Source organism: Trematomus bernacchii, unplaced genomic scaffold (assembly GCF_902827165.1).
Source record: "Trematomus bernacchii unplaced genomic scaffold, fTreBer1.1, whole genome shotgun sequence".
NCBI lineage: Eukaryota > Metazoa > Chordata > Actinopteri > Perciformes > Nototheniidae > Trematomus > Trematomus bernacchii.
Window position 1 is genome coordinate 2,803,818 of NW_022987429.1, and position 17,685 is coordinate 2,821,502.

At 39.2% G+C, this 17,685-nt stretch overlaps 1 protein-coding gene across 1 annotated transcript in view; it reads right to left on the reverse strand.

The window, feature by feature from the left end:
* Window positions 1-2,630: 2,630 nt before the first annotated feature.
* fstl5 (follistatin-like 5) overlaps window positions 2,631-17,685 on the reverse strand; it is a 166,077-nt gene continuing 151,022 nt past the window's right edge. Inside the window, exons 14-17 of the mRNA XM_034140696.1 lie at window positions 17,318-17,467; window positions 13,930-14,037; window positions 10,415-10,539; window positions 2,631-4,867 (exon numbers count right to left, since the gene is read on the reverse strand). Of these exons, the coding sequence (XP_033996587.1) occupies window positions 4,165-4,867; window positions 10,415-10,539; window positions 13,930-14,037; window positions 17,318-17,467 (1,086 nt within the window). The 3' untranslated portion in view covers window positions 2,631-4,164. The remainder of the gene's footprint in view (window positions 4,868-10,414; window positions 10,540-13,929; window positions 14,038-17,317; window positions 17,468-17,685) is intronic.

The window sequence follows — 17,685 nt, forward strand, 5'->3', positions numbered from 1 at the left end:
ACTGTTTTTCATTCACTGCAAGTACTGCAGTTTTAACACAAATATTAAACAAATAAGTTAATGTACATGTATACATATATACCAGAGCAATACAGCGTACCAACCTGGACAATTTCTTTATCTTGCCCTTTTTTAAACACATGTCTTCTTCAAATGCCATGATTGGCTTTTAATGTCACTATTCATTTCAAAAGATGTCGGTGTCTGCTGGTGGTCAGACTAATGGTGCTATAATAAGTGACTTCTGAAAGATATTGAGTCAGATTAAACAATAATCGACCTAGCTATAGAGCGGCTTTAGTGGTGGCAAAATCAAACGATCCTGCAGTGAGTACAGAGGAAAGTGTCGGACGTTGTAAATACAGCAGGTTTTTATTACCGGTGTAACATGTGTATCTGTTGGAGGAGTTGTTCACATGGAAGCATCTCTCCACGTGGATCCAAAGATAAGTGTGCAGCCTCGTGCAGTTTGGAGGATGCTTTTATCCAAAACGCCTGACACAACCTGCAGCCACATATATTTTGTAAGATGAATAAACCCGGAGAGGAGAATAACACTCGCTCTGAAAGTGTCATTGACTGAAACATGTTGAAATGTTTTCAGCACGGAAATGTTGCCTGAGCATACATCCTTGAGAGAAAATGGCTTGCGATCGGTGAGGCACTGAATGTGTTCTTTCATGGTTGTGAATTTGGAAAACATGCAGTGGATGTGTGACATTCTTTTACAGATGAGTTATTTTGAAATGTTGTAATGTTCACATCTGACCTTGAAGGCACTAAAGAAAGTCTCCTTGTGAAGCTGAACTCTTTGTCAATGAACTGGGTATGCTTTTTAAAAACGAAAAGAGAGAAACATTAAAGAAGAAACTGGCTTGGGTCAGGTTCTTTGTTCTCAAATATTATAAACATATCTGGGACACACAGTACACATATATTATGTTAGACCCCCCCCAAAAGTTATATTTTTATACATATGCATGATATAGACTTACAACTGTACTATGACTTCTATACTGTGAGTTAGTAGTACCAACCATAGTATAGTATGTCATAAAAATATATTGATATCATATCATATACAAAAAAAAAGTTATATTATAGTAAAAAAACATAATATACTATGACTGTTTTTTTCATTTATATAATATACTTTAATTTAGTTTTATCCACATATCATAAATACTATAAAGAATTTTCTTTATGAATTATTTTACAGTGATTTTTTTGACATACTAAACTCTTCCACGCAACTATTTATACTTCAATATGACTTGTTCAATGACATACTATCTTATGACTTTTATTTTTTATAGAAACCCATGTCCTAATAATGTCCTTAAAAAAAGTCACATTAATTCATACTATACTATTCATATGTAATGACATTCTATAAGATTTGGAAACTGTAATGACATACTTCACTTACACCCATTTATTGTTTCATCAATTTATGACACACTTTACCGTTTTCGATGTTATGACACTAGATACTATGCTGACTATAACTTGTTCAGTATATATTTGACAGATGTCTTTATATTATACTGTTCCATACTCCTTTTATGTAATTCACTTCAGAAACACTTTTTGTTATATTCCATGGAATGCTCTTGAATAGCAATGAATATCTTAAGTGCTTTGACAATAAATACATACAAATATTTCATCTGTGGAAGCCGTGGCGCTGTAAAAAGCACGACCAATCATCTGAGCCGGCCCGGCTAAAATAACTGGATGGCCTACCTGCCTGTCAGCCTTCCATCTGTGCACAAACGTATCTCGTGCCCTCATTGGTCATGTGCGCGTTCATGTGTGTTGGAGGAGGGGCTCTGTAAGGAAGTCTGGAGGAAGGGGCAGATTTTTTCCGGTTGTGTACTTTCAAATTCTAGCGCACTCGAGCTGGTTTCTCCATTCTTACCTACCCTACCTTTAAGAAAGGTCTGTCATAAAGACCTCATTAAAAAAAATCACAGTATAACATGGTTTCTTATAACTTACTCTGACATTTCTTGGGACATACTATACCATGCCATTTTATGCCACTCGTTTATTTAAAATAATATATTATATTTGTATGACTTTTTTTCAAAGACCTAGTGTACTAATATACTAATTGTTTGTGACATCCTTAACCAAGTCATGTTTTAACGACCTATTAATTATATTTGTATAACTACAAATGAAAATAAAATACAAAGCGCTTACTGTATAGTGATCAAAAGGCTGGAGAGTTATTCTGTTTAAATAACTTGCTCATACTTATCACTTGTGGGTGAGCTGTAGTTGAGTTTGGTTCAGAAGCATCCTCAACAGTTCAGGGTTTTCCTACATTATTTAAATATATTTGACATAAAATGATAAGCTACTATCACCCATGCTGCCCTGCTTTCTTTGTGATTAAGGTTAGAGATCTTCATGTTTAACAATTGTATTTCCTCTGTTTGCTAATTATAATTATACGTCATGCCTCTCTGCAAGATACACAGACCCGAAGGCACAACTGAGCCTTGACCTTGTTCTTGAAGCATAATAATTGGCAACCGGCTGTTTTAACTCCTAAAGGAAACGTGTCAATGTGTGATTTGTGTTCCAGGATTTAATGAGGAAAAGAAGAAACAATAACACACTTTCTTTCATGGTCTATCTTTTATTGTTGGGTAAAATGACAAGCGTGTTTTCTCTATATAAATAACAATCACATGAAGGAACGTACAGACATGGCTATGTGGCGGTGAAAGCGGTGATAGTGATCACAATGTGCCCGTACAGGATGCAGATAATGAAAGCTGTGTGTTGTGTTTTCATTTCTTAAAAAGGAGAGTGTTGATTGTGAACAGAACCTGCGTCAATCAGTACATACAATGGGAAAGTAATGGACTCACGGTCCACCGCTATGTACAGAACATAGAGAGAAACGGTCAGAGGTCATCATCAGCAGTACAGTACAGTCAGGGAAATCAAATTAAAATATATTCGAGTTAAGATTAAACAGGAGAGACGGAATTACTAATCTGTACAACTCAAAAGTCCTTACTAAATGTGAATACAGTTGCCCATTGTGATTCACAGAGTCAGAGTGCTAGGGTGAAAATGCATAGAAATGTGTCCAGCTAGGAAACCGCTTCACTCTCCGGCTACGTGTCTACAGCAGGAGCTTCCAGAAAGAGTTGTTTGTCAAAAGACCCTCTACTTAAATACAACTACCCCACCCTCATTACTTCACATCAAAACATGCTGCAAATGCACGTCATCAAAAGCTCACTCTAAATGCCTTTCCTATCTTCTTTTCTTTTTGGTCCAGAGATGTTTAAAGTTATGATTTTCTTCCCACACACTAGTGCTCTAAATCCCTAGTTTCACAATGTGGAGTGTATAACGCTGGTACGATTAAACTAACACTGCCACCGACTGTCATGTTTCTGCTTTGGACTAATAAAAGGGAAAACAATAAAGATATCATTCAGAACCGTCCAACGCTGGTTATACATTTTGGATTAAAGGTTACAGAGCGTAATGACCACTCGGCCTCCACTTCAAACGGGATAGGATCACAGCGAGGGCTCGTTTTAATTAGACTGAATCAGGGAGGGGCGGAGAGACGAGAGCGGTGGGTCTGTGAGGAACCACGCTCACCACGAATGGAGGGTCAAAGGAGGAGGTGCAGTCGGCAGTCACACGGGGAATAATTACGCTAATTCCTCTGACGGAGGGGAATTTTCCTTGAAGGCACAGGAAAAAGTTGGGATGGGAAAACTAAAAGTACAAGAGTAAATTCGCACATATACAGTTCATATATATATATCTATTTCTGCCAATTCAGATAGATATTAGTTTTGTTTAGAGATTATCTACAGCATTCCCACACACTAAATATAACCGATTGTGAATAATAATGCAACGTTGCACATGTTTACCAATTTTCCTGAAAAAGATCACCAGCAATAACTTTATGTTGACTTTAATGTGAACCACCCATGATTAACTTGGCTTTAAGACATTAACAATCAATTACTCCCTCATGTGTATTTTCTTTTTATACAAATCGTCAATTTGGTTTCTGAATCTGTGGTATCCACTATCACGTTCCCACAAAATTAAAACATCTGCAACAGAATTCAGTGCAACAGTACCTTTTGAGTGAAACAAAGCTCATTGGGCGTTCTAAGACTCGCCGACCCACACCACCACGTTGCCTTTGAGGACGTCGGTGATCTCACAGTTGAGCTTGTTGAGCCGTCCGTCCAGAACGAAGAGGGAGTCTCGGGAGGGGGTCATGAGGTACTGTCCGAACAGACCGCTGCCTGCCATCACCCTGTTCCTGCCGCTCCACGGCCACTCGAACGCCTTGGTGGCCTCCTTCAGGCTCTTGATCATCTTCACTTTGCCGCTGCTCAGCTCCACGAACAGAGCGTCCGTCTGGCGTCCCGAGCTGCCGAACACGTTGTACTGGTGGAGCTCGGTGAAGGAGCGCTGGAAGGCCAGGTCGGACAGGTGGAGGTTGGTGTGGATGTCGAAGGGCTCCTGGATCTCTCCGCGCTCCGAGACCACCTGGATCCTCATCAGGCCGTCGCTGTCGTCCACGGTCACCAGGTAGTGGCCGTCCGGAGACACGTACGGCGTGCCGGTGACGTCTCCGTTCTGTCCGATCAAGCTGTCTGTCACACTGTCCACGATGAGCTGCGGCTGCGAGGCGCCGGTGGAGTCGGGCCTGCAGTTGACGAAGTAATAACCGCCGAGGTGTGTGTAGGCTACGGACTTGGGGATGCAGTTGAACTCCCGTAGGCTGATGTTTTTCACATAGGACATCGTCTCCAGGTCGATCTTGTGGAGGACAGGCTCATTTCTGTGAAGAATGAGGCCATATCTGTAGACAAGAGAAAAACAGAGACAATTATTTAATCAATATCACATTTTGACTTCTTGTGAAGGCGAAATTGTGACAGATTTTCCGCCATGTTAACATCATGGCTCTAGAGATGGCAATCGGTTGAATGACCTCTTTAGTCCAGAACAAGTCCAACATATATTGGATCGAGAGCCATTGAATTTTGTGAAGAGATCCATGAGAATGATCCTTAATATCCAATGTTATATGTTTAACATATCTGATCATTTAATGAGTAAAATACCACCATCCCATCATCTCCGTTTAGTGCTACCTAGCATGCTTAACAATCTTAACAAAGAGAGTACAATGGGAAACATTTTACCTCTTAAATCTTACCTTGGCTGAAGTGTTTAAGAGAATCTAACAATTAAAAGACAGCCACACTTAACAAGAAACACATTGAACTAAAATACATTTTAATTGTGTGCAACAACACTCTTCTTAGACAAGACACCAAAGTTAAAGTAAAAGCAATCATGCATTGTGTTAGAACATCCACTTAGAAGTCAGGAATGTGTCAGAAAAAAAGTAGTGATTCATTTTGCTTAAAAATAAATCCACACATCAACTTGAATTACCTATAACTTTTGCTTGGTATTGTTGGGCTGGCAACCCTTCTTTAAAGACATGTTAAGGGAAAAATCCAATAGTTATCTGAGAGATCTATTAAACTAATAGCAGTGGTCCCTTTCAATCTTCACATTGACAGTCTAGCATCATCTACACGTTCCCCTCTAATAGAATTATTGCAGTTTTATATGTGGCCATGGATCAGTGGGAAAAGTATTCATTACAAAAACCCAAAGAATCCTAATGGCACATTATCTTTTAACAGCTGAACAAGTAGACGGGTAATATGCAAGGAGCCGACATGCCTCAATTAAATGTGAATACCAACTGATCGATGCTGACAGCCACTTCAATCTTGCCGTCATTCATCATTTTTCATGCCATTTGAACACCAAGCTGTCTGTACCTGCGAACAGAAAATGGCTGTTTGAAAGCCATATTATTATCCCCGCGGAGGGAACCATTGATCCAGAGATCGTTCTGACCACTGGGTCCAGACAGGAGGCAGCGCTGAGCTGATTCAGACAAAAATGAGGAGACGATAAAGGTGATCTTTAAAATGGTGTGATGCCAGGTAGATGTTTTTCGGATTACGTCCAAATTGTATTCCAAATGTCTTTTCCCTTTCTAAGAATTGTTGTCCTTGGACTATCTGGTGGGTTTCTGGCATGTCAAAAAGTGTGTTAGGATTTCTTGCAGTTACAGTAGTTCTGTGATTTCCCACAAACATCTGCTATAAAATATAGTGAGCTTGTTTAAACAGTATTGGAATATTTCTCCTTTGTTTACACTTAAGAAATTGAACTTAAAGGGGACCTATCATGCAAAATACACTTTTGTACGTCTTTTATACATGAATATGTGTCCCCGGTGTTCCAGGGAACTCACCAAGTGTCAGAAAACACAACCCTCTCTCTTTTAGTCCATACCCAAATCTCTAAAAACGGGGCTGCAACAGATCTGATACAGACTGATCCAGATTTTAAATTGTTCTGATGTCAGAAACAGGGAGCTCCGCCTATATGGGCAACTCTCCACCTATCAGGGGAATGAGAGGTTGCCGTGGCATGGTAACACGACGCTCGTGCCTCGCCCCCCTCCTTTGCAGGGGGGCGTGGTCAGCTGCAGCTCATTTGCCACAGAATCAGCCCATGCAAAAATAGGGCTGGAAAAGAGCAAATAGAGCGAAATGAGGCATGGCTAAAATGCATGATCTGTTTGGTATTATGAAAAAAAAACTTCACAGACATGTTTTATATAGGTATGGCCCTACAATATATTATTCAAATACAGCATGATAGGTCCACTTTAATGAAGACATTTAAAATAGGAAACTATAATTGATGATTTGCTTTTAGCTAACAGTGCTAACCTGTGGGAGAATCCAGGGTTGTGGGTTCTGCTTTTCTACATGACTCCCCTTTATCTTGTATAGCTAGGCTGTGTGTGCCGCTTTAATAATGCTGTGAATGACATAGAACATTTAACAATGAGGAGGTTGTATGTCTTGACTTTATGTGAAAACCAACCAAATTGGCTTTATGTGACTGTTATCTGTCAGTTGGAATAAATCCAAACACAAGCGCTCTGACACTTATCAGGTTATTGATTGTAGTTTACCCCTGCACCTTTATCATTATAAAAAGCTTGAAAAGACAAATATTGTTTTATTTTTAAATGTCCTGTGCAGTTTAAACCCGACATCTTTTTCCTCCACTGTTAAAGACCAATATTCCCGCTCCGTCAAACTCTGCTGAGGAAGCTTTGCCATGGATTGGATTTAATCTGTTGTGACAGATCAATGGGCAGCACACACTTACTGTGATATAAGCAACATGCTTGGAAGTTAAAAGGTCAATGCTGCATTGATCCTGCTATGAAAAGATTATTTTCACCAGCAGCAGGATGTGTTTTCATGTAAATTAATAATCAGACATTGTTTGGCCTCACACACAGCTGGGTTGCTTGGTTGGCAGACGCAGATTGCTCTCAGCAAACTGACAGCTGTTGTTTGTCTTTTGTACCGATGATTAATACATGAAAGGTTTAACTAAAGACACATCTACATGACAATATTTTCACTTTACGAAGTGACTGGGTCTCAACACTTTGGTCTGCAGTTCAGTTACTGCTCCTGAGGGCTAAATTAATAAACAGGGAATAACTGCTGCATACTTAAAAATATCGGTAACACAGCAATTCTTGTTCAGCTGGTGAAAAAATAAACGGATTAACATCTCCCCCAGCTTGTTGTGTCGTGAGGCAGGCGGAGGAAAGGTGCATCCAGCTGCAGGGTGCTGTACAGCCAGTACAAATAATAAACAACAGGGTTTTCTGCTGACATGCAGAGTTCCCTGACTGTAGGTCGATGGTTTAATGAATGACAGCCCCCAGAAGTTCCTGCTTGCTTTATAGTTGCTGCTGAGGGAATCCGAGTCATTAAACAATCCCCGGAAGTTGCTGAATATATGTCTGCTGCTCACACTCTGCTCATGTTGCTAAATCGCCTAATCAATGCTGCGTTCCTGCCAACAGACAAATGGCTGTCTGGGTACAAGACCCGGAAATATAAAAATCTTGCCCACGAGGCAGGACATTTCAACTTTTCAAAATGTCTGCAAAACAACAACATCCATGCACACATTGATCTAAAGCTCTATGTGTACTTCAACTGCATACTTTTGAATGTTCAGAGTAAATATACAGATTATGTCACCGTGTAAAAGAGTCTAAATTTGTAACAACATTGGAACATGCAGAGCCAACAGCGTCTAAATGTGCTTCCTCCATCTGCCTCGGCATAATGCAGCGAATCACATCATGAACAGAGACCCAAGCTAGTCAGAATAAACCATCACTGAGGACATGAGGACATGAGGACATGAGGTGGAAACGTTTCTATAACTTTGACACAATCCAAGAAAACATCCCTCTGAAGTACGGGCCAAATAAACCGTTTTATGTACTTTATGAAGAAACACTTCATATTGCAGGACTAGTGTAATGTACAGTATGTACTACATTACTTGGTGTAGGTTGTTTTTGTCATTTTTTGGTCAACTGTCAGTACGTTTTTTTCATGTTTTACTTTAATAGCTTCCAAATAATGAGAATTTGCTGTAAAATGAATATCTTTAGAATTTATACTGTCAAACTTTTGAAAGGTTACAATGGCAATTTTCTGACTAAACTACAAAACGTAATAATTTGTTATTTTCTGTAAAATAAATACAAACATTTGTGGGACTTTTGTGACAAAATGACCTAATATCAGTTGAATGTTGCTATTTGGTATTCATGCTTGTAAGGTGAATACATCAACTACCAGGCAATGAGCTGACCCATGTAAGATGCAAAACATTCAAACAATGTAAAAGCATTGTGATTTACATTTTGCCACTTAAACTTATTTGAATGGACCTGGCAGTAGCAGTTAAAAGATATTTTCTAAGAGCTTCGAAAATGATGAGCAACTAGTCGGTAAAAATGGCCATTTCCAAACACCACTGTTTTGTTTCCTGCAGGTCTCACTGGGTCTGATTACAGTCGAGGCAGAAAACCCCCCACACCACCCTGGACCCTCACTAGGGGAACGTTAACATCCGGAAGTCCTGCAGACCTCCTGCTTGTTCCTGGACTCTCCGTGACCTCAGTCTAACGTTAGGGACCGACTTTACTGTCCAAGTTTAACCTGAGTGAGACGACCTCAGCAGAATGTCTGTGCTCGATTAACTGAAATGTCAGAGGAGGAAAAGTGCCCACTGTCCCCGTGTGGAAACATATAGCTTTATAATTAGGGAAATAAACATAAATAATTAATGCAAGACTAAGTGCACTAATGACCTATTGAATTACTTTTATTGGGAAAAGAACCTGCCTCTAACCATATGCCAACAAACCTCAGCATCAGCACTGAGGAGGTGTTGTAATTCAATCAATGTGTCTCTGATAATGTTTAAAAGAAAAATGCCAGCAGCTATTCACATTCTGTCTAATTCAGTTTTTCTTTGAAAGTTTATAACAACTGCGTGTGTATGTACATTTAAAGAACGAGCAAACACAAACCTGCATGGCTTTTGAAACGAGGCAGAGCTGAGTTACTGCTGCATGTACTCATCATTCTGGTGCTTAGCAACATAATTGCACTGCCTACCTTTGTGTTATAAGCATAGCTGGTTACAGCAGTGTGCTCAAACACTGAGAACCTTCTTCACAGCACTCAGGTTTCTCACAAAATAAAACCAAAAAAGAAAATGGCAAATAAATATCTGCAAATGTGCCATTATGACCTGACATTTTGAAGACTAAGAAATGAATGAAGAAAATAGGCATTAGCCGTAGTCTTTGTGGCTTAAAGATCAGTCTTATGAACACCTAATCTGTCTGAAAGCTTCTTATGTTGAAGGTTGTTTTGATTTTTTAACCTTCGCTCAGAGGAAGTTTTCATCGCTTAGATCTAACTATTCTGATTCTGATAGCAAAACAATAACAGGTGGTGTGTTTAGCTTAACTCAAACAACCTTTCTGTGTCTATTTGGAGAATTGTGCACGAAAGCAGCTCTAAGAAATAGATTTGTTTCTTCGATGTGATACATTTTTAATCAAGAACATGTTCTATGGGGATCAGAGTTAGTAACTGGCTTCTGGATTTAAAAATGGGATATAAAAAGTTAATTCCACAGCTAATGTAACTAAGGGTTTATTTTTAGATCTTTTCCAGGTGATTGGCTACGGTTTCTGCAGCCCAGACGACCGCTGGGCCGTTCTTCAAAAAACTCCCATTAACGCCGTAACAGAGCGGCACACACACTCCGTTTCACACCAAATGCCCGTCCAAATCATTATCACAGTATTGAGTCTAGCAGAAAAAAAATTCAATGAAATGCCAATGGGGTGAATGTAATTTGCAAATCAATTTGCATTAGCAGCGCTCTTGGATCCTGCCGGACGCACCTGATGTGGTTAATGATGAGGCTGGAGGCGGGGAGGAAGAAGTCGTCCACCCGGTCGAAGCGTCTGCCGATGGGCTGCGTGTGAACCGTGTGATGGGAGACTCGCCCACTGGCCTGATTGATCACCTGGTGAGCACCAACAAAGAAGAAGGTGGGCGTTAAATATGAGCGTGATGAATACAGTCAGTGCTGCAGGTTTAAGTCTTTAAGTCACACTGTAGCTTATCACTTTTAGCTTATGAGTTGATGTAGTTGAATATACAGGCAAAAAACTAGGCATTTATTAGGTAATTCACCTGCTAAGAGAGTTATTATTATGAGGGTATCAACAACATACTGTACATGTTTTGCTAAGAAAAAAACGGTAAAATCTGTAATGGAGTATATATCAGCAGTAATTAACATACAGCTTAGAAAAGATCATGATCACATATCTTAAAAACTGAGGAGGTCTTATTCTGCTCATTTTCAGGTTCATATCAGTATGTAGTGTCTCTCCTGTGACATGTCTCCATGCTTTAATGTTCAAAAAGCTCTTTATTTTTCTCATACTGCCTGTGCGCACCTCTTTTCACCCTCTGTCTGAAAACAGAGCCCAGTCTGCTCTGATTGGTTAGCTGGCCGGCTCTGTTGTGATTTGTCAACCACTTAGAGATGTCCCGCCTCTTAGCCTATCACGCACAATGTGTTGGAGCGCTAGCCAATAGAAGCGCTAAGTGTTACATAGAATTGTAGCCTTTGCAGACTATTCACATGCACACAAACCTACATAACACTCTACAGGGAAAATGGAAACATATAAATAGGGCCTCTTTAAATTATATATTTTTTTGTCCCACTATGGATATCAGCACTTTATCTAACTCCAAATGTGCTGGAGCTTAAACAATTGGAAATGTGTCACTCTCCAAATATTTACCCAGTGAACTGAAAGTGATTATTAAGCGCCTCTCATCAAGCAAGACAAACAAATCCAGGATTGGAAATCCCTGAGAGGCTGCAATGATTACTGCAACATTCATTCCATATTGGAACAAAGGGAACATCTGGTCATTTTAATAGTTAGTTCCCTGAGAAGACAGTCATTTTTCGGGTGATTTGAAATAAACTGTACCTGTGTTGCTGAGAAAAAGATGTTGCAGGTAAAATAAAGTGTGAACGTAACTAATCATTGTGTTTGTATGACTATTACATTGTTTTGTTGACAAACCTTTATATCAGAGTCTATGCAAAGAAATCATTTTGATATTGTAATCAGCGCTTGTCGACTGATGTGAAATGTTTTTTATAATGATGGTAATCTATTCAAATCAGTACACGTCATGACTTAATCGTTTGAGTCCCTTTTGAAGCAATGCCAAACGTTTTGCTAAAATAAGCTTAGAGGAATACTTGTCATTATTTTTGATGTCATGTAATATTGTCATTCTTTAAAACCAGTGACCAGTTAATTTATTGCTATTATGTAGATTTCTGATGTGAGATACAAGCCCTCAGTCTTTCTCCTTATTTCTGAGCTGTGTGAGCTTCAGAGTAGGGCTGTGCGATTATGGCAACAATCATAATCACGATTATTTGGGTCAATAATTGATATCACGATTATTAAATACGATTATTCATTGACTTTGAAAAAATCCATTTATTGAACTTTAAAACAAATTCAAATAATAATTTGAACAGTATATTTTTAACTGTTGATTACTCTGAACGTATAATTCAACTGAAAAACCAATACAAAAATAAATAAAATAAATGATACATTTAAATAAATAATATCAAAATAATAAATACCAATAAACAAGATCAACAAATATTTTTGGAGCGCACTTCCCCAAGCTACTAAACATATATAAATATGATAAATACAAATAAATGAGACCAAAATTAATTAGATCAAATATGTTGCACTGTCACAACCTAGCAAAGCTAAATAATTGTTTTTTTCGATTATGTTGTTTTCGTAATTGTGGCAGGCCAAAATCGTGATTGCGAATACGATTAATTGCACAGCCCTACTTCAGAGTGTGCGCTGTTGTCACCACTTTCTACATAACACTTGTGCATGCAGAGCAGACATGTGCAGGTCTGCTTTGATTGTGCCACAATGCACAAAGCAAATTTCCACAGACCAAACCTTGCATTATGAATTTCTGTGCAGGCGATGAAAAGCTGAATTTGTTAAGCAAGTAAAACCACTCGAGCTGCATCGAGATGACCCTCAGAGGAAGAAAAATATGTTTTTATTTGAAATGTATTACCATTTCATTACATATTTATTGATTCTATTTGTAGCATGATCTTCAAATCTGTATCAGGGTGACACAGTCTGTAAGTGTAAGGACGGTGACTCTTCTATTCAACATGAAGTTGTTTACACCAATATTTAGATAACATTATATGACTTCTAACCATGTTTTTGACCTGCTGAAACATATATAAATATTTAACTATTTCCCTATTCGGCTATCATTGATGTGACCACTATGGTGGACCGCTATGCTGGGTAATTGGACTTGTTGATGTTCTAGAGTTTAGCAGTAAATTGTCCTTTGTTTTTCTCCGGCCAGAGAGAATGAGGCTTTTGTTTTTTATTTGATGCAAAATCAAACCCTCCTCCATGTTTACCTGTTGTCTTGTTAGATCAGTAAAGTGTCCATTTCCACATCACCAACACAATCATTCAAATGTGACTTTTCTATTTCCTAAACAATAAACTCTTCCCTTAGACTTTTAATGTAAAACGTTTTGAGTATTGTTGACATCCGTTTAAAATATTTCACAGGCATGTTTAAGAAGATACAATTAATTTGAGTTTGGAAACTTTATTTCTGAGTCACTTTTCAAGCAAGAATGCCAAACTTTTTGCTAGTTCAATTTGTGATTAATACTTGTAATGAAAGATTTATTGTTGATGTTAAGATTTCATTTGCTGATTATTGTGTCATGGCTTGACCTTGATAAATAAAGAATTCAACATGTTGATATTGTTAACAGCACTAGATGGTGAATCAGTTGAAACATTTGAGTTGTTCAATATTTGTAGGACATTGCAATCTAAAGCCATCACTTTGGCCGTGATGGACATTTGTTATCACTCGTGAAAATAATTAACATATTTTGTGATATTTTGTCAAGAAGACACTCTCACATATTCCAGCCCTTTACGAATTAACTTTTGATCAAATCCTGACAATGCTGAACGTCATCATATCAGTGCTTGAGTCTCATTCTCAGCCTTTTCACAGGGATACATCTCTGCAGAGATACTGTATATATCTAGTTAGAGCGGAGCACGACTCCTGACTTTTCCTTGTGTTTTTATTTTTATTTTGTTTTTTATATATATCTGTTGTAATTTATTGTCGTTTATTGTGATTGTAGTAATGTGTTTTTATTACATGTACAGCACTTTGGCTCGACCAAAAATCGCTTTTAAATGTGCTATATAAATAAAACCTGATTTGATTTGATTTGATATATCATGTGGGGGTTTTATTCAGGACATTGTGGACTCACCTGGAGAGTGGGGAAGTTCTTCTCCACGTCTCCCCAGCTCAGCAGCCACACCTGGTCATGAGATTTGTCGTAGTGAAGCTTCACGGGATAAGGGTCGGTGCTGAAAGTCTGATGGGACACACACACACAAACACACACACGATCAAATCAAACCAAAGTGAGCCTTTAAAGACAGCAGGTCCACAGCATAACAACTCAAGGCAATCTAGACTTTGCTTTTGAAGAGATCCTTCTTTGATGTGCAGTGGTAATGCTTTTGGAAAGTTTTCCTGCAGACTAATGCATCAGGGGTTGACAGGAGCGGCGCTCCTTTAACAAGGCTGTGTGGAGGTGGGCTTTTTATGTAGAAGGTGTTTTTGGTGTCGAGCTGCATAGCAAATCAAGTGGTGACAGACACAATTTCTTCACCACACTGAAATAATGGCTTTCAGTATTTATCCGACACACGGTGGAAATACTCTGAGAGAGAACAATGGATGAGTCGCATGTGACAGAAAACCCTCCTCATGCATTATGTCCACCTGAAAGCAGACAGCTCAAAGAGAATAGGCAGATCACAGGGGACAAGCATGCATGCAGTAGCTAACCACAGCGAGAGAAAGCAATCATCTTTTTTAAAAGAAAATTATTGCCAGCCTGTATTCCCACAATCCCCTTTGACTTACTTTATTTGCTATTTGCTTCACAGCGCTAATAGTATTGTTTACCTAGCCAAAATATATATTGTATCACTGAGCGCTAACAGCCCCTCAGAGGTTTATTGCACATAAGATGAGGATATCTGTTGAATCCTAACTAATCTCTGAGCATGTAGTCATCGGAGGAAACAGGTGTTCCTGTTGTTCTTTTCTCTTCACTAACAACTTGTTTCCGGCTGAGGAAGATTATGAAGATCTGCATCCAATATGTTTGTGTAACTTTACGATCTGACAGCGAAGAAGAGCGGAAAAACTCATCACAGTGCCGTCAAACATTTACCTGTGTGCACTTTGCAATTAATTGGTAATAAAATACAATCTGCTCATTAAAAAAAAGTCTTCACAGAGCATTTAGTTGGTTACAAATTGCAGGATGCTATTTGCTCATTATTATGACTTTACGCACGTCAATCATATTAATAATTCAGTGAAACCTGGAACTGGAAAACCAAAACTCGTGTCTCTCGTACTATTCCAGACGAGAGGCGGGTTCAGGTGGTTAATTAACAACTGCTAATATAATGCGATGAAGCTAAAGCTCCAGGCACCTGAATAATGAGCCTGTGACAGTCTCTGGGAGCCAACCTGTTTACTGGCAGGTCCCCGAGAGGCTGGCAATCTTTAAACAGCCAACACGGTGTCAGGAACATCTGCAGGGATCTGTGCAGCCCTGGATTACCATGGCACTCCCTGAAATGTACTGACACCCAGGATTTAACTCAGCGCTGCTCGCTAGAACTGTGCTGAATGTTGTCATGTAGGAAAGGAGCTCCTTCCTGAGAATGCCTCGCAAATATAAAATTCCCTCAGGAAAATAACTAACTCTCTGCAGGGAGGCAGAGAGTTAGAGGAATTGCTTCTTGCTGCAGTTGTTAAAATATCTATGAAGGGTTGCCAGGTTACTGTATCCGTGCGTCTTGGGGTTACTTGGTTACCACATCGATGGGGCGGTTAAGTGTAGGTCCTGACTTCAGTGGTAAGTATGAAACCGGTCAGGTGAACTAACGGATGAAAAACGGATCTTAAAGCTGGATAAACAGCACTTCAGATCGATACCCTTACAGGGCTTTGGAGTGGAAAACAAAAACACATTATAATGCGGAAAAATCCAATAGATGTTGAACCTGACGAGACAAAATCCTGTAATCTGGTGTCCAACTAGTGTAGGGGTTTATCAAACCTGAATTTATTTTACATTATTATATTAAATTCATAAGGTCAACATGGGGAGGTAAATACAATTATACATCAAACACATTTTAACAATAAATCATTATTGAGTGGCAGCCTGGTTAATGTGTCGGAAAATGGGATGAGCAGCAGCAGATGTAAAATGTTGATTGAATGTACATCACATGTTTAGTGTTTCCCATACATTGATTTATTTGTGGCGGGCCGCCACAATTAAATATGGTCCGCCACAAATGGATCTCGTAAAAAAAAAAAAAAAAAGGTCTAATGGATAGTGAGGTGGGCTGATGATCGGAAGGTTGCGAGTTCAAATCCCGCCTGGAACACCACTACTAGTGTGCCCTTGAGTAAGGCACTTAGCCCTCAGTTACTCCAGGGAGAATGTCCCTGTAATTGGTCATTGTAAGTCACTTTGGAATAAGGCGTCTGCTAAATGCCTAAATTGTAAATTATATTTTTGGGAGAATAAACCCCACAGATCCTCAACTCCGGTGTGTCTCACTCATTAACAACGCAACACAGAGCAACAAGAACGTTGTCTACAGTAGCCATGAACTCGCATGTATCTTCTTATTCGAGGGGGGGGTGGATGCGTCGGCCACCCGAATAGGTTAAGGGGCCTTTGGCGTTTCTTGCCGGGGGGGGGTGCGGTGCCCCCACAAATAGAATCAAATTCTGTGGGAAACACTGACGTTATAATAAAAGGGGACTGTATGCATTGTAAGGTCCAAATACTAGAGGTCTTGATTTTAGTGTGACATTTTGATATTTAAAGCAGCAAAATTGCAGATTAAAAACTTGCTGCTTTTTTTCTACATTGCTAAAAAAAAGGTGAGCTGTTACGGAAATGTTGCAAATAAGAACAGCGCTTAATGACAACAACATTGTGACATCTATCAGTATCAGGTAGAGCCTCTAATCTGATATCATTGGCTGGAACTGAAAGAAAATGTAAGATTATTTAGCCATGTGTCGTTTTAAGTCGACCACCATGTCTGCAGCACACTACAGCACTCACTCTTATTTATGAGGATCCTACTAAATTATAAAACAAGTAGAATTTTTGAAGTGCAAGCGTAACTAATGTGCAAGCTGTTCCAAGAAATACAAAGTTTGATTTGCATTTTTGGTAAAAGTTTGAGCAAGCAGTTCAACATTCTCAAATCATAGTGAAGGACAATGTATTGTATCAAAATGAATCCTCGAGTCAAAGGGGACCATTTTGTGAAAACAGTGTCCTTCATTCCTTCAATGTTGTGTTTAAGAAATGTGGCCGTGGGAACATATGGGAGTTTTTTATTTGATTGTTAGAATAAGATGGAGAGAAGTAATACACTTTCCTCCTCCAACCTTGAGTTTTTTTTTACCCATATGGAGGCCAAACTTAAAAAAAAGAAAACGGAAATACTTTGTGTAAAACTCCTCCATCATCAAACATTGTTGTGCGGAGCTGACAAATCTGCCACGGACCTTGTTTTCCAATTTATCCTGAACCGTACCTGGATAGCCTTCTGAGACTGGATGTCAACTATGAGCACTCGATCCAAGGTCGGCTGCGTCACATAAATAAACTTGTCCTTGATGTTGACCGCTGATGACCACACACACCTCTGAACCTCCTCTCCTGGCGAGGTGGGGCACACCTCCTCCTGGAAGAACAAAAAACACACACACACATTCTCAGTTAATTGTTTTTCATATCACAGGGAAACACGTCTCATTAAAAAACAATTATCTTCATCCAGACGTTACTGTGTTGTTTACGACGAGCGGTCTTATCTCCCGTGCTGATGTGAGTCGTGTTATCTTGGCAACTTAGATAAATGAGCTTTGCAGGGTGCTGAAAAATCTCTGTAATCGCTGCTAG